Source organism: Rhinopithecus bieti, unplaced genomic scaffold (assembly GCF_001698545.2).
Source record: "Rhinopithecus bieti isolate Rb0 unplaced genomic scaffold, ASM169854v2 scaffold_15087, whole genome shotgun sequence".
Classification (NCBI taxonomy): domain Eukaryota; kingdom Metazoa; phylum Chordata; class Mammalia; order Primates; family Cercopithecidae; genus Rhinopithecus; species Rhinopithecus bieti.
The window spans coordinates 188795-213105 of record NW_016808547.1 but is presented as its reverse complement, the minus strand read 5'-3'; the positions used below and the strand labels follow the sequence as shown (position 1 = coordinate 213105).

At 38.9% G+C, this 24311-nt stretch overlaps 1 protein-coding gene across 4 annotated transcripts in view; it reads right to left on the bottom strand.

Moving 5' to 3' along the window:
- The window catches only part of EFL1 (elongation factor like GTPase 1), a 152532-nt gene that overhangs the window by 31623 nt on the left and 96598 nt on the right, over positions 1-24311 (bottom strand). For all 4 annotated transcript variants that reach the window (XR_001888148.1, XM_017886863.1, XM_017886865.1 and 1 more), the window contains one exon: positions 2647-2778. Coding sequence is in view for 3 of the 4 variants with exons in the window: in XM_017886863.1 (XP_017742352.1) it covers positions 2647-2778 (132 nt within the window). In the remaining variant the exon portion in view is untranslated. The remainder of the gene's footprint in view (positions 1-2646; positions 2779-24311) is intronic.

The window sequence follows — 24311 nt, the reverse complement described above, 5'->3', positions numbered from 1 at the left end:
CTATTCAGGAAAAACAATGGATGTGTCCAGTGCCTCTCAGAGGCAGTATTACTGGAAAGTCTTATAAGAGAGTGAAATATCCCAATAGTCGTCAGACATATAACCTATGAATAAAGGGTTCACTGCCCCAAAATAAGGATGACATAAGTTACTAGGGAAAAAGAGTAAACAGACAATAAATACCCTCTGAAAGCTCATAGGAACAAGGAAGGGAAGTTTCCCCAGACATTCTGAATGTAAAATAACATGTGGACAATGTGAAAATACCAAGAAGGCAAAATAAAGAGTACAAAGTTCAGACACTGAAAAATCAAATGGGGTGCTTCAGTAACACAGTCAATAAATGCATGGTAAATCCAGTAAAAACAATATACTTAATGGGAAAAAAATAGCAATACTCCTTTTAAAATTATGAAGAAAATTATGTGCCCCTTCTAACCATTTTAGTTTATTTTTCACAAAGTTCAGATAAATTTAATGAAAACACACATGAGGAAGCACACTTTGGCCTCCAAACTGATAATCCTCAATAATTCTATTTATTAGACTATCTCATTTATGGAAAGGAAAGGAACTTAATCTTACTATGAGTCAGCTTTAGGACAGGAAATACACTAGATACTAGAACCCTTCATCTCATGTGGCCAGTCCTTCAAAGAAGCTGGTTCTTTAGAGTTGGGCTTTTACTTAGCTTCCATAACAGATACCACAGACTAGCACATAACCATAACAAAGGCTTTTAAAAATTATAAATTTCTATTATTAAAATATCACATCTTAGGCCAGGCACAGTGGCTCACACCTGTAATCCCAGCACTCTAAGAGGCTGAGGTGAGAGGACTGCTTAAGCTCAGGAGTTTAGGACCAGTCTGGGTGACATGGGGAGAACCCATCTATAAATAATAAAAAAAATTAGCTGGGCATGGTGACAAGTGTCTGTGGTCCCAGCTATTTGGGAGGCTGAGGCAGGAGGATTGCGTGAGCCCAGGAGGTCAAGGTTGCAGTGAGCCGTGACTGTGATTGAGCCACTGCACTCCAGCCTGGGTGACAGTGAGACCTTGTCTCAAAATAAATAAATAAACAAACAAGTAAAATTATGGCTTAAATTATTATTGTTTCTTATTTGTAAAATGTATGTGCAAATGCAATAGAGAAAAACTAAGTAAGAAAGAGGATACGAATAAATAGTAGAAACATTTAAGAATAAGCCATGGTTGCCAGACTCAAATATGACAACTTAAATAAAACTGAGCTTTCTTGTATGTATTTTGAAGGATTGAACACAGTAGACGTGGTTAAAGCCAGCCTAGTGAGTAGAATAAAAGAACAAAATCATGAAAGGCCAGGATCTGGACAAGCCTAAAAGAGGAAGCATGTTTTACATAGACTGGGATAAATCCATGCAACAACCAAGGCACTGTGTCAGTCCACAGTGATGGGCCACAAAAAATTCCTATCTCGAGGCTGAAGGCAGATAGCTATTTACTAGGGCTGGCACCAAAGGTCTGAGGTCCAGTCCTCCAACTATCTGCCCTGGGGATCCAGGGATCCTTAATGGCTAGGGGTATGTCTTAGAATTTGAGAGAGCGATGAGTTCAGAAGGCTTAGCTCTGGGGAGAGGAGGGATACATATGTTCAGGAGCAATGAGGCCATTATATACCTCAACAGAAAACTACCATTTTACCATTTGTTCTTTGGTTTCCTTAAAGCGTGGTCTGGAGATTCTTCACTGACAATCACTAGCACTGGAATAGCAAAGTCACAGTGATTTAGGATTAGTGATAGTCAAGGGACGTGAAATACAAAAGTGCAAAAGGATTGACCAGGTAAATACTATAAGCCAAAGACTGAGGAGTTGTTGTTATATGGTCAGGCATATGCAAATGTCAGGTGGCCAGCAGGAAAGCTGCAGAAAGTTGTTTCTAAACAGATGGGAAATTCTCAGTGTCCAGATAATCTGTCAAACCTAGAGGGAACAGGCAAATGATGGATTCTGACCCAAGGAGCTTGAGATAAGATTCCAGATAAGAAGAAGTCACCTAAAACATGAGCTTTGGCTGGGCACAGTGGCTCATGCCTTTAATCCTAGCACTTTGGGAGCCCAAGGCAGGCGGATCACCTGAGGTCAGGAGTTCAAGACCAGCCTGGCCAACTTGGTGAAACCCCATCTCTACTCAAAACACAAAAATTAGCCAGGCGTGGTGGTGGATGCCTGTAATCCCAGCTATTCAGGAGGCTGAGGCAGGTGAATCGCTTGAACCAAGGTATTAGAGGTGGCATCGAGATCACGCCACTGCACTCCAGCCTGGGCACCTCAAAAACTAAACTGAACTGAACTAAACTAAACTAAACAAAACATGAGCTTTGCTAAGCTACAATCCTATGCCAGGGTTGTGGAGGATGTAGAGATGTCCCTGTCTTTGCCATTAAGAAGACGCAGTCTCCCTGGACAGCAAAGGTACCTGTAACCACGGCATGTTCCTAAGACAGAGGTTAGATGCCCTTTGAAGAGTTGCTTCTACTATACACCTCAACGAAAATTCATTATATACTGCTGAAACAAGTCATGAGGAATCAAATACTAAATACATGCTATGCTTTAAAAGAACAATAAACATATGCTTTTAAAAACAAGGTTATCTTACTTGGATGTTTCGGTTCAACAGCAACTCTCACAATAGGAGTGGCTTCGAAGTTGAGTGGTATAAATGGTGGGCAGGATGGCAGGCTACACAGTGTTGCAGATTTCAGCACAAAATCTTGAAGGCCTCCTATTCCTGTAGGAAGAAAAGATCCATGCGGTCAATAAAGGATGATAAACTCTGAATTTATGTTAGAAAAACAGCAGCATCAACCCAGTATATGTGTCACAGGGCCAAATGCTTCCAAAATGTTGCAAGAAATGAGGCAGACCTGCACCGTTTTTTTTGGGTTTTGTTTTGTTTTGTTTTTGTACACCTGGATACCATTTGATTGCTGTCAAAATACAGAAATTCTGCCTTTTGTTTCCCACATGTACAAATCTTATTACATCAGATTGGGCTAATGCATACCTACTCCGACCACAGAAACGATCACTTCCAGACATATTTGTCTGAAAACACTGATTATTTCTAACACTTAGTTGGTTTTAAAAAATATATTAATTTGATGAAGAAGATGGGTCTCTACTGAAATAATCTTTTGCCAAATCCATTTGCATGAGTAAAGGGAATTCAGAAACTTAAAATGTGATGTTGCTATGTAGTATGTTACCCTAAGCCACCCTCCACACTTCCCCTATTTTAGAAGAGAATCCTAGTCAACCCCTTTCCCCTGCCATACACTCACTTCAGGCTTTTGGCTGATGATTGCATGAGACTCTGAAGGTTGCATATTTGTCTTTGAGCAGATGGAAGCAAAAAGAATGTCTTAGAAAGAGTGATAAGGGGCCAGATGCAGTGGCTCACACCTGTAATACTAGCACTTTGAGAGACTGAGGCAGGCGGATCATGAGGTTAGGAGATCGAGACCATCCTGGCTAACACAGTGAAACCCCGTCATTACTAAAAATACAAAAAATTAGCCGGGCACGGTGGTGGGCGCCTGTAGTCCCAGCTACTTGGGAGGCTGAGGCAGGAGAATTGCTTGAACCTGGAAGGTGGCGGTTGCAGTGAGGTGAGATAGTGCCACTGCACTCCACCTAGGCGACACAGCGAGACTCCGTCTCAAAAAAAAAAAAAAAAAAAAAGAAAAAAAAGAGTGATAAAGAGGTATACTGTATCTCACACCCAGAGTATGAGTAGACAATATTTTAGAACAAATTAAGAAACACATACAGAGGGCCAATGCAGTGGCTCATGCCTGTAATCCCAGCATTTTGGCAGGTCGAGGAGGATCACTTGAGGTCAGGAGTTGTAGACCAGCCTGGGCAACACGGTGAGATGTCTCTCTACAAAAAATTTAAAATTTAGCCAGGCATGGTGGTGCACACCTTTTTATAGTACCAGCCACTTGAGAGGCTGAGGTTGGAGGATTGCTTGAGCACAGGAGTTCAAGACTGGGTGACAGACTGAGACCCTGTCAAAAAGGACAGTAAAGTATAGGACAGGAGAAAGAGAGAGAGAGAGAGAGAACGAGCGAGCGAGAGAGAGAGGGGAGAACACGCACACACACACACACGGGCCATTTTTGTGCTTTTGGGTTGAGGAAAGGAAATAAAGAAAACCACTTTGCTGCCCTTAGTTGACCAATTGATGTAAAGGTACAGGGCAATGGGAGGCCACCCAATCACACATCCAGGCTGGTGGAGGGGAACTGAAGCAGAGGCTTCAGGTACACAAACTTGGAGGATAATTTAGATGTTTTTTGTTGTCTGACCACACAATATGGAAACCTCCCTCTTAACATCCACCTGAACATCTACCCTCTGACATCCACCAGAATTTACCACCTCACTACATTAACAGACAGCTCCAACTTTAAGAAAATTTTCCTTGCATTATTCTAAAATCTGTCTTTCCCCATCTCCATACATCGTTCTTAGTTCAATTCTCCAAAGGTTCACAGAAAATGTGCTGCTTCTGCTTTCACAAACTACCTTTTGGATTTTGAAAGCATTTGTCCGATCCTTTTAACTCTCTTCTGCCTCACATTAAGTATCAGTAGCTCCTTTAACTATTCAGCACAGGACATGATTTACAGACCTTTTGTGTGCACGGGATCCTCTTCAAACTAAAGTTTCCAGGATGTTAAATTCCTCCTGTGCCTCCAGTGTACTTCTTTGGTCAAAGTCTAAATTTCTTATTATTGTACTTCTTAGCTCAGCACACATAGTGATACCTAGCTATAGCTTCTTGTTTACATCTCCCATTGGTACTATGATGTAGCAGATCTGGATCTGTCCACGTTTCCACTAAGTCTGCTAGAAATAACATCTCCCAAGAGGCTAAGGATTTAGGAAAACCCCATAGTAAATATTCCCTTTCAAACCTCATCTATCCTGCTTCTGACCTCTGACCAGCATGCATTTCCTTCCTGCACACAGAGCACATGGTTTCAATGAAAAGATAAATGCTGATCTTTCCTCCGTATTGCCAGGTATGCAGACTGCAGATGGTCAGTATATTTTAAACACTGTCTTTTTGAACTTCTGGTTTACATTTGCTGTTCCAATTACCGAATCTACTCTTGCTATTTAGATATGCCCAGATTTGCTAACGTGAATACAATTCTCCCAAAAAACAAAAAGTCAAGACCACAATGTTCATAGCTAATATTAGAATTTATGGAAAAAGCAATGCTCCAAAGATAGTAAAACTTCACTACCTGTACTACATGTCAACATTTTACTTATTTTAAATATAATTTTAAAACCTAGGACAGGGAGGACCATTAAGATGATCTAGATGAATCACTATAAAGTGACTTTAAAATCCCTTTTGAGAATTTCTTGATTTGCTATCAATTATTAACTGCACAACTTGTTCTATACACAAAATACAGTCTGAAGCAACTTTTTGTTTTTAAAAATAACATCAGCAAGTACAATCTTGAAAAAAGACATTATACCCACAATCCCACCATTCTAATATTGCCACTATTTTCTTTTTATATTTCTCTTTATTGTCTTCTTTATTGTCACACATAATTTACAGTATTATAATAACCCTAAATTTCTTATCCTTTTTTCTAATTAAATCATGTGATTTTCACTTCAGTCACTTTAGTGAAAATTATAACAATTAGGGACAAAGAATTCCTTCACAGAAAGCACATTTGCTAAAGCATTTTTCAACTGGAATTGGGGGATGAGAAGTATGTTCCCTCCGCGTAATCATTTCAGAATTCCCAGGGTAGGAAGAGTGACAGCATGAGGGAATAAAATCCAAAATTAGTGTGCCATTGATTTGTTTTTAGTCACTATATTTATTTTCACATTTCATGGATTATAGAGGGCACCAGTATTTTTTTGTTTATCAAAAAGGTACATGTAATTTACAAGAAATAAGAAAGCAGGTTGAGGAACATGGAGCTAAAGCAATTTACTAGATGCCAAGAATTCTAGTTTTTATAGAAACACCAGTACTTTTGTCTGATTGAAGATAAATTATCAAACCCAAGCCCTTTATGATCCTGATTTTTCTCTATACAACAAATAAAATTAAATAAATTGGCATGTGAACTCTATGTTACAGACTGGAACGACAACTGAGTACATAGGTCCTTGTTAGACTGTACACTATACCCTTCAAATTCCTCATAATCAAAAACCAGTATTTTGTAAAGACTGTTAAGCCAAATTTTTTTTTTCTAGGCTGTCCCTAATGTTTCCCTTTAAAAAGAATTCCAGAAACAAATATTATGGAGAGTATCTTTTATGATATGAGACTGAAAAAAATTGTGTGGGGCTTGAGAGATGAATTCACCTTCTGTTGAAAACTTTTTTTGTATTCTTAACAACTCCCTGTTGCACGGGTTTAATCAGTCTAGGATGACGTTACACTGGCAAGCAGGAAGATGGTAAAACCAATAGTGAATACTAACACTGCTTTCTGGGGGTGAGCCTGTTAGCTGTCTGGATAGGGAACAGAACTACCCTCTTCAGGCAAATTTGGATTTGTAAAGTGCTCTTTCATTGCACTATTACAATTTAATTCTAACGTTATTAGAATTTTTAAAATTTGTGGGAAAAAACATTAAAATATGGTCTCTTAATCACCAAAGTTTTATTTCAAACTGACTTTAACATTCTTCACCCAAGAACCATCAACCTGTTCCTATTAACCTGTTTAGGCTGGAATTAATGGATCTCTTTAAACCTTTGCAGTAAATGCAAGTCATATGTCATGAACATCCATACAGCCTCATGCCTGTTAGAGAAATGAACATCACTTTGGAAGAGAGATGAGGATTTTTTTAAAGTACAAGTTCCCCAGGTAGTGGGAATCTAGAGAACCCTTAGTTTTGAAAGACCATCTTCTGCTCTAGGCCCCTTTGCATTTGGATACCAAAGCAGCCCATATCCTCTGTTTCCAGTTTTATGCCTTGGTTCTGTATCTTTCATCAAAACTCAGATTCTGTGCTCTTTGACTCAACTACAAAGAATAACAGGGAATCCACATGCTTTATAACTGTTGTCACCCTTTTCCAAGCCTGTTTGGCCAGTATCTCCAAAGTGGATCAGTATTGCTTAGCTAAGGTTTTCAGAAGATGGGTCAAGTCTGCCCATCATGCTAAACAAGTCCATTAAACCAACTGCCCTTTAACTTCTTGGTGTTATAATAGGCCCTTGGGAAAAATCTTGCAACAATGACATCACTATGTCACAAATTTTTTTCTTCTCATAGGAACAGACTGAGCTAACACTTTTTTGTCTGTTTTTGAGACGGAGTCTCGCTCTGTTGCCCAGACTGGAATGCTTGTGGTGTGATGTAGGCTCACTGCAACCTCCAGCTCCCGGGTTCCAGCGATTCTCCCACCTCAGCCTCCAGAGTAGCTGGGATTACAGGCACGCGCCACCACACCTGGCTAATTTTTTGTATTTTTAGTAGAGATGGGGTTTCACCATGTTGGCCAGGCTGGTCTCGAACTCCTGACTTCAAGTGATCCACCCTCCTTGGCCTCCCAGAGTGCTGGGATTACAGGTGTACTAATAGTTCTTACACATACTACTTCAAGATCTGTGGGCTCTTTTCTCAGAAGAGAAACTACACAGGAAATGAGAAGAAAAAGTAACACCTAAAGAACCAAAACTCTTTTTTTCCTGGAGATATGCTGGCTTACTATCTTTGTATTTGAGAAGAGGTAGAAACTTGCCCCTCAGTGTCCTGAACAAGTTAAGAGTTTTATAACTGTGTCACTGTAAGGTCCCAATTTATGTCCCAAGAAAGGATCCTGAGACAGTCAGACCACCATCATTCTATTAGGTACAGACTGACCCAATGGAGCTTGGTTCTCACCAAGGGAATAACACGGTTTTCAGTGTGGGGGTATAGAATTGAAATAGTGGAAGAAATTCCATCTGGGGCTTGGAAGCAAAGTAGAATGCCTGAGTGGGGCCTGGTATTTTATCATCTCTTGGTGTGTCCTAATAGGACAAAAAGAATCTACAGAGCATCTACCCAAAAAGGATCTACCCACACTCACAACTATATGATTTTCTTGGTGAGAATGAAGCTCCAATTGGGTCAGTCTGTTCCTAATAGAATGGTGGTGGTCTGGCTTTCTTATGATCCTTTCTTGGAGCATAAATTGGGATCTTAAAGAGGAATTAGAGAGAACTGAGGTAGAACTGCCAAGTCTTGGTGGTTTGTTAGGAGCTCAGAAGAAGGGACAAGAAGGAAACAAGAATAAAATCCAGATTCCTGGCATGGACAATGAGACAGATAAATTACTAGTTCAAAGCAGTTGTCTATTCTTCTTTCAGGTTTATAATTTTATTATTTATATTAGTTTTATGTAATAAACATTTGAACTCTTTCACATTTCTTTCTCCAGCCTATAGTTTCCCTTTATATTTTGCTTCTATTTTTTTCTCTATAGTAACTTTTGAGCTTTTCCATTTGGTGTCTAATGGAACTGTGCTTTCAAATAATTGATAAACAGTTATTCAACTTTCAGGAAGCTGTGCTTTCAAATAATTGATAAACAGTTATTCAACTTTCTGTTAGTCTTTCAATGAGTTCAGTTTTAAGGGCAAGGACCAAAATGGGCACTTCATAGGTTCCTCAATGAATGAGTGCACATGAGCACAGCTGCCATCTTCACAGAGTTTAAAATCTGGTGAGGGACAAAGGCAAATAAACAGTTAATTACGACACAATGTGACACATCTTATAATAGGAAAAGTACACTTTTTGTTCATGTGAAGACAGAAACTGAAAAGGTAATGGGCCTCCTGGAGAAACTGGCATTCAGGAGTATGGAAATAACCAAACAGAGGACATGGGAAGGAGTGATGAGGTGTGGAAATGGCACCACTAGATGTCCAAGTGAGAAACCAAGGTCAATATTGACAGCTGCAGGGTGGAGCATTAAGGTACAAGTGAAAAGACTTTTCCATCCCATTCATTTTCTTTTCTTTAGTCAACATGCATTCTTGTTATGTTCGATTTGGAATCCAAGGAACTTGAATGTTATAAAGTTCTAATCTTCTGCAATAAATGCAAGTAGTGGCAGTGGTGGTTATAACAGTCAGAGTTGCAGTGGTTTTATTCATAGATTTGTCAATCAGATTTAAGAGTTCTTTTGGAGTATGATATAAATTGCATATTTAATTTTTTTATATATTGTTAACTATAAGGAAAATTATAATAACTTCTTTATGAAGCACAAATTCATATTCAGGATCAGATCCATTTATGAGTTTTGTATCCTGTCCCATTTACCTAAATTTATATTTTATATAGTAACACATGGTTTCAAGTGATACTCCTTTAACATGTGCTGCATTCCAATACAAATGATTTAAATAAATGGGGGAAACACACAAGATTCAGCAAGTCAGAAGCACAAAATGCTTAATATAGTTGAAAACAATGCTGGAAATTTGTTTTAAGACAAAAAGAAAAGGGGAAGAAGAGATACAGCTTTACACAACCACGAAATCATAACTGAATTCCTTCTGCCTTTAAACCCTAAATATTTTCAAATAAAATCAGGAAACAGAGTCACTTCTGGAAGAAATGGCAACTTCAGCACAGGTATACAAATGGTCCTGATTGAAATGATCAAAGAAAGAGAAAACTAAAGAAAACCTGAATGAGTAGGTGAAACTAGAGAAGGGCACCTTGAACTGTATGCTATTTTTGTTAGTCATGGATCAGATTAAAGGAAAATATTAAGGGTCAGTTCATAACTCTCTTTTTGAGCAAGTGGCACAACCTCAGGGGATAAAAATACATAGGCAGTGTAGTGACAGTGGTCTGTTAGACAACAGATCAATGGAAAAAAATGAAGAGCCCAGAAAAAGACCAACATGTGTGGGAATGACGAAGGGGCAACAGTGGCAGACAGGTAAGACTATTCGGTAAACAGCATTGAAACCATTAGCCAATGCAATGGAAAAAATGATATAATTGCATCTGTGTCATATGCCATCTAGAAAAAGAAATTTCATATAGATCAAAGACCTAAATGTGAAACATAAAACCTGAAAGCACAAATCATATGATACCATAAGACTGAAGATTTGTAAGACTCACTATATTCTTTAAAAAACTTCAAAATAAAAGATACCAAACAGACATGGGAACAACACACGCTGTGGACTACTAGAGAGTGGGGAGGGAGGTTGGTTAAAAAACTACGTATCAGGTACTATGCTCACTACCAGAGTGATGGAATCCGTACTCCAAACCTCAGTATCATGCAATACTCTCATGTAACAAATCTGCACACATACCTCCTGCATCTAAAATAAGAGTTGAAATTTATACACACACACACACATCCCGCAAAGATAAAAGCTGCAAAGTAAGAGATGCTTTCACTGTCTAAAGGAGACAAAAAATTGTAAGTATATAAAGAACTAGTACAAATCAACGAAAAAAAGCAACCCAATAGGAATCTAGGCAAAGAATATAAATAAATAGTCCAAGAAAAGACATTAAAAGAAAAGAAAGCCTCAGTCAAAAAACATTAAAAAAAAAGAATCTCATTGATAATAAGGTAAATGCAAATTAAAACCAGATACTATTTCACACCAATACAACTGGTATGAGTCTGAAGAAACCATGTGTTGGCAAGTATATGCAGAAAAAGTAGGTCTTGCGCACTGTAGATGAGAACAAAGATTGTTACAACTATGAGGGAGAATAAGCTGCAATGTTCATTGAAGTATGGCTAGACTATTCAACTCACCAAGGTGATTTCTAGTTGTATACCCCAGAGCAGTGTTGAGAACAGGCACAATTGTGTACCAACAGCACACCACCCACAGCCATACAACCCCTCTCTAGGTGATTTAGTGAGTGACTGGTGGGGGCGTTTCTGATTGGGGCCTGCTACTGGCAGTTAGTGAGCAGGGGTCAGTGGTTTGCATGTGTGAAAATGTCCTCCCGTATAAAGAATTACCCTCTTTGTATAGCTTTTGAATATTCTGCTGGAAAAATCTGTTCACAATAATCTGAGTTTAAATCTAATTCAATTTTAATAACAGAATTTTCTGTAGTTTAATATACACCGAATTTTCAGAAATGGAATTACCACATAAATCAAAGGAAGAACAAGGTATTCACCATTTTATCGACAGCCGCTCATGGTGTATGAGTCATCAATACCATACATCTGTATCAAGCTAAATCTGTGAGTGTCACAGAAACATGGTGACTACAAACATCTGACTTAACTCATGTAGTCAAACTGGAACATTTATATACTAAAATGCACATTATTTTATTGTAAATCACCTCCCTTTTATTTATCCCTTAAAAGTATTATACTGATATTTTTGAAATTATGCAGGCAGGCAGATTATTTGATCTTTGAATTTCATTTCTGGGTAGTAAAAGTGATGTCAGAATATTTGTTATGAAAAGAAAGTGGGGTTTGACAGGGTTAAGAAGTACCCCCTAGAAAAACTCATCTATGTGCACAAGGAAAAAAATGTTCAAAGGTATTCACTGTAATGCACCTGTCATAGCAAAAAACTAAAAGCACCCTTCAATATCCACCAAGAGAAGATTGAAAAAATAAATTATAATGAATTCACACAATGGAATCAACATAGAAAAAAATCTGTAAAACATAAAACAGTACAATAATGGCAAGTTACAGAAGGTCATGAAAAATATGATACTATTATGGAAAGTTTAAACATTAAAAAAAATATTGCTGACAGACACCTATTGAAATTACAAATAAGTTTTAAAGCACTGGGAGAGAAAATTACACAGCAAGTTTAAAGAAGTGGTATGGCTGGGGAATCTGGGAGTTATTGATGGGATAAGGAAAGGATATAAAGGGACTTAGCTAACATTTAATCAGGTATAAAGAGAGTTGTACAATTACAGAAAAACATTAAAATTAGTTGAGTCTGGATGGCAGGTACATGAATGTTCATTATATTATTTATTGTCTGAAATACTTTACAATTTTAAAAAGTTAATGATTGTTACATTCAGCTCCTGGTTTTTATCTTTTTCTTTATTCCTGTAATTTGCAAATATTCTATAATTAACTTATGTTTGTAAAAAAGTATCTTTCCTCTTTTAAAATGTGTGTACTTTAAAATTACAACTTTAAATGCATACATAAAATATGTAAGAAAAAAATATACACATAGAAAATAAGCTGGAGGATATATTCCAAAATGTCAATAGTGGCTATGTCTGGATAGTGGGGTTAAAGATCATTTTCATTTTACTTTTTCTATATTTAAACAAATGGTCACACCAAATGTACTATTGTTATGATGATAAAAATATTTTTTCTTTCTTTTTAAAAAATACATTTGGGCCAGGCACGATGGCTCATGCCTGTAATCCCAGCACTTTGGGAGGCTGAGGCAGGTGGATCACGAGGTCAGGAGATCGAGACCATCCTGATCAACACGGCGAAACCCTGTCTCTACTAAAAATACAAAAAACTAGCTGGGCAGGGTGGCAGGTGCCAGTAGTCCCAGCTACTTGAGAGGCTGAGGCAGGAAAATGGCATGAACCCAGGAGGCAAGACTTTGCAGTGAGCCAAGATCGTGCCACTGCACTCCAGCCTGGGCGACAGAGTGAGACTCTGTCTCAAAAAAAAAAAAAAAAACTACATTTACTTCAGGGTAGAGCACGAACCCAGTTCCTCACTACCACAAATTATGCAGTCGAGTTTCCCACATTTGGGGAAATCGCAGGGGATCAGCACACCTGGAGTGTATAGCTCACCCTGGGAAACCACCTTTGCTGATTTTGCGTATTCCTCCACCTTACCAGTAAGTACTATGATGATTAAAAAAAAAAAAAAAAAAAAAAGCTTTAAACATAACCAGAAACTCGCGGTTTAAAAAAAAAAAAAAAAAAAATAGGCTTTTGTTACTTCTGTGCCTTGAATGCTCACATTGTTTGATGGACCTGGGATTATACTGTAAATGGATTACATTTGCATTAATCAATTTAGATCCTAGAAACTGAAACTGTGGTCTCACCTCTGGATTACCAGACTTGGATTTCATGGTGCCTCGTGTCCACAGAGGGAGTCTTGGATTCCTATCTGATAGGGAAGTGGAATGTTTCTTGCTGTTAACCAAGGTCCTGAGAGTAAGGAGTCTTAGCCTTCAGTTTAAGAAGGCTGTGTTGAACCTTAGTCCCACTGCCAAACCCTAATCTCCAGATCTACTCACAGGCCACCGTGGAATTAGATGTGGGCCTGCATCACCCGATGCCACCCCTGTGTCCTTTACCATCTGTAATGATCACTCTTCCAAAGGTTAGTATTTTCTACAAAGTCAATTCAGGAATTATGGAATTTGGAGGGTCCTGTAGAATCTTACAGTCTAGTAACACTGTGATTTCCTTGAGGGCAGGCTCTAAACAGTTGCTGCAAGAATATGTCATATATCTTCTATGCTTTTTAGATTTACTTCACTAAGTGTCTAGTAACGACTTATATTTATAAATTCATGCTGTGCACCATGGGGGAGACAGAGATGAAGGCAGAGATCCCACATTCTATTTTCTCACATTTTCTTATTGTAAGTGCTCCTGAAGCATTTTTACAACGCAGTCACATTATTACTGTGTATTTATTCCAATCCCTGAGCCTTGAAGCTTGGGATTTTTGAGACTATTGCCCTATGTCTGCATTTTTTTTTTTTTTTTTTTTTTTTTTCAGACGGAGTCTTGCTCTGTGCCCCAGGCTGGAGTGCAGTGGCGCGATCTCGGCTCACTGCAAGCTCCATCCCCCAGGTTCACGCCATTCTCCTGCCTCAGCCTCCTGAGTAGCTGGGACTACAGGGGCCCGCCACCACGCCCAGCTAATTTCCTTGTATTTTTAGTAGAAACGGGGTTTCACCGTGTTAGCCAGGATGGTCTCGATCGCCTGACCTCGTGATCCGCCCGCCTCGGCCTCCCAAAGTGCTGGGATTACAGGCTTGAGCCACCGCGCCCGGCCCTATGTCTGCATCTTGATGTGGCACAGGTACTGACTATGACATTGATACAGCTTACTTGAAGAAACTGAATTCCTAAAAGGCAAAAGTCACAATATTAGAATATTAACTAATTTTTAAGCAAATACTGATCATTTCAATTCAAGTCAGTATCTTTTACAGTGCATGCATTACTTCCTGGTGAGAAGCAGCAACTTTCAAAGCAGTTCTGTTATTGTGGACTGAAAAAAAAAAAAAACAACCTTCACATTTTCTTTCTCACTTAGTAGATCAATGAAATAACCAGAACTACAGGTTGAATTTTTGGTATTAATACCATTTTCAATATGAATGGGGTTTTATACTATAGCAGTTACGGGTTTTGATTTTATGTTATAAAAACACAGTATTGGCTGGGCACAGCGGCTCACGCCTGTAATCCCAGCACCCTGGGAGTCAGGAGTTAAAGACCAGCCTGGCCAACATGGTGAAACCCTGTCTCTACTAAAAATGCAAAAATTAGCTGGGTGAGGTGAAAGGCACCTGTAATCCCAGCTACTCGGAAGGCTGAGGTGGGAGAACTGCTTGAACCCAGGAGGTTCAAGACCTGGGCAACAGAGCGAGACTACATCTTAAAAACTGAATTTTGAAGACTACTTAGAAATAAAGTAGAATATGTAATTCAATGTAAATAGGATTATATAAATAAAAATAGAATAAGAACTAAAATGTAAACTGTAGGAATGCCAGTATTGAGATTACAAGTAATCTTTTAAAATAAAAAAAATGTAATTTTTACCCGGAAAAGTTATTAGACACAAGCTACCATAACCTTTGAATTAAAGAGCTGCCATTATTGAGGATGTAAACTACACAAACTGATATATGGCAATGGCGACACTGCAGTACAGTGGGGATGTGATAACGGTTTTAAGTCAACCAGATATCTGATTGAAAAAAATAACTGACATTGACTCCTACCTTACATCTGTTACAAAAACCAGTGTCAGATGGACTACAGATCTAAATACGATAAGTAAAACAAAAAAAGCTTACAGAATAACAACACAGAATATCGCCATGACTTTGGAATAAGCAGATTTCTTAAACATGACACAAAAAGCATCAATCTTAAAAGAAAAAATTGAAAAATATTAGATTATATTAAAACGAAGAACTTCCGTTTATCAAGAGACATCATTAGAGGGCAGCAAGATAACTTGCAGAGGAGAAAATATTTGCAATACATATACTCAACCAGGGACTTTTATGCAGAATATATAAAGAATGCCTATAAATCAATACAAAAAATGCGGAGAATCTAAAAGTGGGTAAAGACTTAACAGGCATTCCACAAATCAGTAAACAACAAAGGTCAATATATAAATGAAAAGGACTTTTTGCTTCTCTAGTCACCAGCAAAATCTACGTAAGATACTACCCCATACACACAAAAATGACTCAAATGAAAGCAAAACAAGTAGGAAGAAAGATATAGAGCAACTGGAACTTTCAGATACCCTTGGGAGAAGCATAAAGTGGTACATTAACTAAGCTTGAGCATATGCCTACTCTATGACCCAGCAATTTCTTTCCATCAGAAAGCATAGGCATATTAACCAAAAGACACATGTAAGAATATTCAAAGCGACAATATTCGTAATAGTCAAATACCGGAAATTACTTAAATATCCAACAACAGAAGAGTGGATAAATAAACTGTGGTAGTCACACAGCACAGCAACATGAATGAGCAAATCACAACCATGTGCCACGACATGGATGAACCTCATAAACAGAATGCTAAATGAAAAGTGCCCAACACAAGAGCACATTCTATATATAAAGCTTAAAATCAGGTAAATCTAATAGGGTGACGGGGTGCGGTGGCAGTAATGAGAAAGGAGCTTGGCTTTTGGGATGTTTGGGATGTTTCTGTTTCTGGGTCTGGGTACTAGTTACACTGGCATACATTCAGTTTATGAAAATTCATCAAGCTGTGCATTTAAGATTTGAATACTTTTCTATATGCATATTATGCATCAATAAGTTTACTAAAAATGTTATATGACACAAATTACATGGGTATTTTAAGTGTTTCTGAGTCTTTCAGAGATGCTAATAACTGCAACTAATAAAAACAAACCATTTCAGAACCTATTAAAAAAAAAAAACTGGGCCGGGCGCGGTGGCTCAAGCCTGTAATCCTAGCACTTTGGGAGGCCGAGATGGGCGGATCGCGAGGTCAGGAGATCGAGACCATCCTGGCTAACACGGTGAAACGCCGTCTCTACTAAAAACTACAAAAAACTATCCGGGCGAGGTGGCGGCGCCTGTAGTCCCAGCTACCTGGGAGGCTGAGAATGGCGTGAACCCGGGAGGCGGAGCTTGCAGTGAGCTGAGATCCGGCCACAGCACTCCAGCCTGGGTGACAGAGCGAGACTCCGTCTCAAAAAAAAAAAAAAAAAAAAAAGAAAAAAAAAAACTGGCAGCAAAGGGGAGGGCACATGGTTTGTCTCCTTGTATCAATTTTCTCTACATCCTCTAATGACTGATAAAATGTGGCTTTCACTGCGAAGTCTTTACACTGATTCTCCTGGCCAGGTCTGTCCTCAACCAAATCACTTCCTTACTCAAGTGCATGTAACCAGCCTCCTCCTGGCTGCATACTTCTGTGTACACTCTGGCTCCTGACATTGTGGTTCACATCAAGTTTGGTCTTTTAAATATCCATTGGAAGATGCTCAAAAAGGCTTAGAAAACTGTTCTTTGATTTTGGTCTGCTTCAGTTTTTGGGAAAGCAAAACAATCCCCAGCACCACATGCTTCTCTACAGCTGCCTTTATTTATTTATTAAAAAATATCCAACACATTACTCAAAGAATTTCCAAGTGTCTCCTTCCACTTTTACCATCTGCCACTGCCAAAATCTAACCACTAGCAGAGTAAAATAATCTCAGCTCACATCATGGGAAATATTTCTTTGGCTCTGAGAAAACCAGAGAGCAAAATGTAGGCTAGGAAAATAACGTGAAAGTTATTTCAAGTTGATGATTTCCACAATGTGGAACGTGATGGCCTTGTATATGTGACTCTCTGAATAAAGACCCCAAAAATACTGTGAGGTAAGATTATCATTTTTAAGTGACCCCAAGTAGAAGACTCATAAAGCATTTTCACGGGAATCCCCTTTACTCTATTGAGGTACTCAGGTGTGTCTTCTCAACAAGCGTTCTTCAGACTTATCAGCAACAAACTAAAGAATTCCACTGTAATACGAAGCAAACATGCTGATAGAGCATCTTTGAAGAAGCTTTCAAAAGACAGACTAACGCAAAGAATTTTTTCAAGGCTTCCCAGCCTATGACTACCAGTGAAGTTAGATTAATAATAACAATCAAATCACACTGGCTCTCTGTCTCCACCAGTTCATACGGGGCCTTATTTGGAATGTGTTCATCAACTAATCTGGGCATCCTAGTGGAGATTCCTCATGGGCTCAAGAGCTCATACTTACCATAGATACTTAATGGGTTGTCAGGGTACCCAAACTCTGCAATGGTTTCTGGAATAGTGGAAATGCTCCTTTCTTCTGCCTCACTCTCTTAGAGGAAAAAAGGCATTGCTGTGATCCAATGTCTTACAGAGGTCAGTTCTTCCAGGTTTTACTCTTACCTTCCAAAGGTCTCAATCAGGGGAGCAACAGGGCTGGGCCAAAAGGCAAATCAAGTGACAGGCAGCACATCATTCCTCCCTCTTGAGACTAAAGCTTGACTACTGGATTACCCTGTCATGCCTGGTTTCTTCTCCCTTAGGAGGAATTTCATTCCAGGAGGTACTCTAATCACTTTCAAGAGCTCATTCTACCAATTCTCTGGACTTGCCCCTCCTCTGAACCCTAGAAAATAATACAGTCTATACTGAAGCTAATCCATAACTATTTGCATTACTATTCTCCATAAAGAAAATGGGCTTAGCATGGTGGCTCACACCTGTAATCCCAGAACTTTGGGAGGCTAAGGAAAGAGGCCCAGGAGTTCAAGACCAGCCTGGGAAACACAGCAAGACTCTCTCTCAAAAATAAATAAATAAATAAATAAATAAATAAATAAATAAATAAATAAAAAAGTAAAAATCAGCCAGGCATGGTGGCAGGTGCCTGTAGTCCCAGCTACTCAGGAGGCTGAGGCAGGAGGATTACTTGAGCTCAGAAGTTCGAGGTTACAGTAAGCTATGATCGTGCCACTGCAATCTAGCCAGGGCAACAGAGTGAGACCCTCTCGCTAAATAAATAAATTAAACAAATAAAAAACAGAATGGCTCATGGGATTTGGCTTATGTGGCAGAAGAGGTGGCAATACTTCCTAGTACACTCAGGTAATGAGAAAAGCCTTCAGGGAGATATGGAAGCAGTCAGGTCTCCAGACCCAGTACCTTATCAGGTAAACAAAATCATCTCTAAAATGGTCTGTTTTAGTCAACATGAATTATTTTTTTAAGCTGTGCAAGCAAGTTTTATAGTTTGATTGTAAAATAGCACTGTCTCTGATTGATTTTAAAGACAGAATGACAAAAATGTAAACTCCAGCAAGTCCTCAGATCTCACCTACTCTACTAATGAGGAATCTGAGGGTAGCGTGGGGAAAGGCACATCCCAGACCAGATAATCTCTGGCAGTTCTGGAGACAGCCCAGTTTTCCTGACTTCTAGGCCAGTTTTTTTTCCTCTGTGCCATGTTTCCTCAATATCTCCCAGATAAGAAGGCTATATTTTCTAAGGCCAAGTCATAATATATCCTCTCCTTTTCACAATCATTGAAATCTCCTTCACAGTGGTCCTCCCTCCCTCCACTGAAAGAAAAGTAAAAATGCCAAATCTAGCTGGTAGAGAAGGAGAAGGGAGGCAGACTAACTGGTGGGAACAAAGAGGCAGGGGTCCACCCTCACTTCTATACAGCTGGTTATGCACAGAAACGGGGAGGGGGGCATCAAGGTGGAGAGGGTGAAGCAATAATTCCAAAAAGACCAGTGTCTAAACCCAGAATCATCCTTACAGAAAAGCAAAAGAGTTGGGCAAATAAATACTAGGTCCCTTGTCTACAAATATCTCTCTATGGGTGAAACTGGTTTAAAATTAACATCAACTGGAACCCTGAAAGGAAAAATGAGGGACTAAGTACCTTGACAATCTAAACACAATCAGGCAAGGAAACTGTGAGAGAGTACTAACTCTATTCTATCCCAGCTTCCACACTTCTACTGATCACACATAGGAAGACCTCAGGTGTTGCTTCAGCACCTCCGGCTTTGCTATCTTCTTTCCTCTAATCTCTTACCTCTTCCCCATCCCCACTCCCCAACTCCTACTCACTATGGCCTTACTGTCTCTCTACTCAGATACTCACCAGAATTGCTATATTTGGCATCTAGTAGATCCTTCATAGATATCTGTTGAATGAATGAGTGAACCCAATTTGTGTTACAGATCAAACGAAAAAATGAAGCACTAACTGTGATTAAACTGGCAAAAAAAAAAAAAAAGAAAAAAAAGAAAAAACCACCACCACAACAAAATATACTGATTATCACTGGAACACTGCCTCAAACAGGAAACACAATGACCATGGCAATAGACTAATTATCCATTAAAAGGGACTGGTTTTAGAAAAACATAACATTCATTCAGCCACGAGAAAAAATATAGTCAATCTGAATGTGACAACAAATTCTATGATCCAGAAGTAAAAACTACTAAGATAAATTTTGATTTTATAAAAGTAAAGTAGAATAAAATAACATTAATCATATAAGATCCCTTCCTCTCCCCTTTTAACATAAAAAGGTATACTTCTCGGTAGCTTGGTAAGAAGATAAACATGGTATATAGGTAATTTTTCTTTTTTTTTTTTTTAAGACAGGCTGGAGTACAGTAGTACAATCATGGCTCACTGCAGCCTCTACCTTCCTGGGCTCAGGGGGGTTCTCTCATCTCAGCCTCCTCAGTAGCTGGCACTACAAGCTTAGGCTACCATGCCTGGCTAATTTTTGTATTTTTGTAAAGAAGAGATTTCACCATGCTATCCAGGCTGGTCTCGAACTCCTGGGCTCAAACAATCTGTCTGCCTCGGCCTCCTGAACTGCTGGGATTACAGGTGTGAGCTGCTGCACCTGGCCTAAAATTTTTTTTTAATTGACCAGTTATCACGAATATCAGCTAGATTCTTAAAAAGTCTTTCATAAAAAATATAGAAGGGATAAAATGGTATCCCAAGTTACTTTAAGCTCTAAATACATAGGGTCTTATGATTCTATTAGCAAATTTCCCTTTCATTATGGCACATTCTGTAACTCAATATATAGTTTTTCCTAAATGTAACTGACTGTGACAAAATGATCTCCAGATGACCAGTAAGACTGAAGTTAATTTATATTTCTGCATTTTGCATATCCACAAAAATAAATTTTAAAGCTTCTGAAAATCATTTCAGACAAACTTTGTGACTATACTTGACATGGGATGGACAGAAAAATATCTGTTACCTGATATACATTTACTATCCTCAGCAACCATGTGAACACAGAGCTCTGGAAGTAGAAGCAGCTTGGCAATTTACTTGCTTTAAAACAACTTGCCTGCAATGTGGAATCTCTTTCATAATATCCCTAAGAGAAGATGGTCATGAATTCTAACTTATGTGTGTCCATGTGTGTGTGTATGCATGTGTGTGTGTATATATATGAATTCACTTATTCATTATGAACATCTCCTGCATAACAAGTTCTCTAGTAGGCCAATGAACATGACACTACCTCTATCCCTCGGCTCTTCCCGGTTTTCCTGTGTTATATTCAAATCACATTTTGTATTATAACACCATTGCTTCTAGTTTTACTTTCTGGAATAACACAAGCCTTTAAATTCTTGAAAGCTGGCTATCACATCTTCCCAAATACTTCTTTTTTCATAACCTCCGGTCCCCTAAAAACTTCCAGTTCCCTCCATGTTCCATGTACAAAATTAATAAAATATTGCACTTAGGTCAAAAAATCAGCTGTGGCTGGGCACAGTGGCTCACACCTGTAATCCCAGCACTTTGGGAGGCCGAGGCAGGCAGATCATGAGGTTAGGAGTTTGAGGCCAGCATGGTCAACATAGCAAAACCCCATCTCTACTAAAATACAAAATTAGCCAGCTGTGGTGGCACACACCTGTAGTCCCAGCTCTCAGGAGGCTGAGGCACAAGAATCAGTTGAACACAGGAGGCAGAGGTTGCAGTGAGCTGAGATCACGCCACTGCACTCTCCAGCCTGGGCAACAGAGCGAGACTCTGTCTCAAAGAACAAACAAACAAAGAAAAAACCAGTTGTACAAACAGGCATATTTCTAGGCTGCTATTTGTTTGGAAAAAGCTCTTCGGTTTGTGGTTGACAATACGTTTGGTGTGAGCTAATAGTCTGAAGTAGCTGCTAACTCAATCTTAGGTTTTCTTTCATGAAGCACAGGGACAGTTTACAAAGTAACAGGTTCCTTTAATGGTCACCTATATCTGAAGTATTATTCTGTTAGGAAGGACAGGTTGGGCCAAAGAGGATGGCAAGTTGCCTATATATCATATTTTACAGGTATGAAGGACATGGAGCCAAAATGTGGTATGAAGTCAGATTTAATCACCAGAACAGTCAGCCAGTGAAGGCACCAGCGTACAATCAGGAGGAAAATTAGGCATCCAACCTTACGCCAAGATTGGAGCTGCTCTGGTACTGGGGCATTTTTAGAGGGTATGAGGTGGAAAGACAACAAAGAAGTTTGCAGGTGAAAAAGCCCAGCAAGGAGGGAAGGGAATTGGGAGGTGACAGCCCACCTGATACCAAGGTTTACTGAGAAGGAGATGGCAAAACCAGGGATTTGTCCAGAGGATTTTACCATAGAAGCCCTCTGGCTATATACTCAACAGCAAAAGTACCAACTTTTCAAATGTAGGCAGAAAGAAAAGTTCTTATTTATTATAAAATTATTATTTTATAATAATTTTGTCCTTAAAGTAAACTTGGTGTTCTTGAGTAACTCAAACAAAGCATTGCATATTGCAGGATACATCTGCTTAATCTTCAAACACATGAGATAAAAATGAACTTGGCAACAAAGTTTGTTTTTTAGCAGGCAGCTTTCTCACTCCCTCCTTTGGGATGTTAATCTCCTTATTTTGGGGAGAAATCCTTGCCTCCTCCGGATCTGGTTATAAGACACCACTTAGGGGCATCTTTCAGGATTAATAATCACTGGCCCAATTGTCCTTGCTCTGCTGAGTATGTCACACTACCGCCCCACAGAGAGCAACAGGGGCTAGCCGAGAACAGGTTTGTTTGGTGATAACTTGAACCACCCTCCCCTAAATCTGACAGAAGGAGCTGGGAGAAATGTAATAATAAAGGTTCTAAAGATGGTCTAGCAAAATGTATTCTGTAGCTCTGAGGAACTGAATATTTAGCCATTTTGAATATTATCACTGGATTTACAATAGGCCCTTGTGTTCTCTGTGAATAGGGTCAGTTGGCAGCTAGTTACGTTTCTTAGGGAATTATTGAAGTCAGCATTAAAATAAAACCAAACACAGGATTCCCTAAAAACTGCAAAGCACTGGGAAGTCTGCCTAGAACAATATCAGGTCATCTTACAAGTCCAAGAGCAGAATACTTGAGCAGCACATATTAATAATAGAGGAATCACCTTTCAACGGTAGCTAGAACTGGTCATGCCTTCATGCTTGTGTCCATGGTTTTGGTTTACTTTCTATGGGGCTTCAGAACTCTGGGACTTCAGAGGTGGGTAAAGATGTGAAGCAGGCTAGAGAGTGGCTAAGAAAAGTGACCTAGTCTTACTATCACTATAATCAGTGGTTAACCATTATTTTTAGCCAAAATATTTCATCATCTTTGAACCTGTTTGAAAAGTCATTATAAATGTCTATCTTAGAAAGGTCCAACTGCTATATTACTGTGCAAAAGATCTGTAGTTGAGATACATAAGGTTCTGGACAGTAAACAATAGTCCTGGTACCCACAGGAAACAACAGAAGCTTGAGGTAAGTAATAAAGCAAACGGTAGCACACATTTACAGCAACCTCAGAGAGTGATTTAGAAGCATTAATTACCTCCAGGAAAGGTATTCTAACAATGGAAAAGACAAAATCCTTCAATGAGGTTGACCTGTGAACCATAAGCTCAGTTGCCTGGTGGAAGTAAGCATTAATTACCACAGTGAGTCCTCTCCCTGAGAAGGAGAAGGAACCTGTTCCTTCTACTACCCCGTAAGTCACATTTCATATTAAAGCAGCACCCACCTGTCACATTTCACATTAAAGCAGCACCCACCTGTACCTTCCCAGCAGGACCAACCACAAAAGGAAACTAAAAGCATAGTCTAAAATGAGATGAAGAACAAACTGCCCAAGTTAGCATAGGTATTTTTCAGTGCTCTCTAGTGCCCTACTAAATGGTTTCTCCGGCATTTCATGTTCATGTTATTTTGGGAATTTCCCCCCCAAATTTGGAGAAGAAGTGGAAAAAAAGATACTCAGGTAAACTGTAAGGAAGAAAAGGAAAACTTCCAACTCCCAAATTCCTCACAATTTGACAGATAAGGGATTATTAGATGAAATAGAGTGAAACAATCTACGGTGAAAATACATGCAATCATAAAAACAAAGAAATGTAGAGTTTTATTATCTGAGGATTTAGAGACAAGAACAACTTAAAGAGTAGTGTGAATAATAAGTCCATTGTTTAGCTAACAAATAGGAGACCTTCATTTCCCCAGGCTGTGCTAACGTGAAGCAAATGCTTTAGTGAAGGAAAAAGAAAGATATCTATTTTTATATCCACTGCTACAATGGATTTTGTCTCTTAGAGATAAAGTTAAGTTCTGACTATTTACAAATGAACTCACAACATACATATTACCCCAACCCAGAAGACATGCAAATTCTTAGGAATGTTTCACGTGTGGCTGTGTGTGTGTGTGTGTGTGTGTGTGTGTGTGTGTGTGTGTTCCTCAATTCATAGAGTTAAAACACTGGGTCACCTACTTTCAAAACTAAAAAATTAAAGTTAAAATTGTATCTCTACTCCATACCATAAACCAAGATAAAATCTAGATGGATTAAAAGTGACACATATGTGTAATTATTAAACAAAATTAAAATGCATGTCTTCATAAATGAAAAAAGAAGAAAAAGCTAAAAACCCAAAAACAAA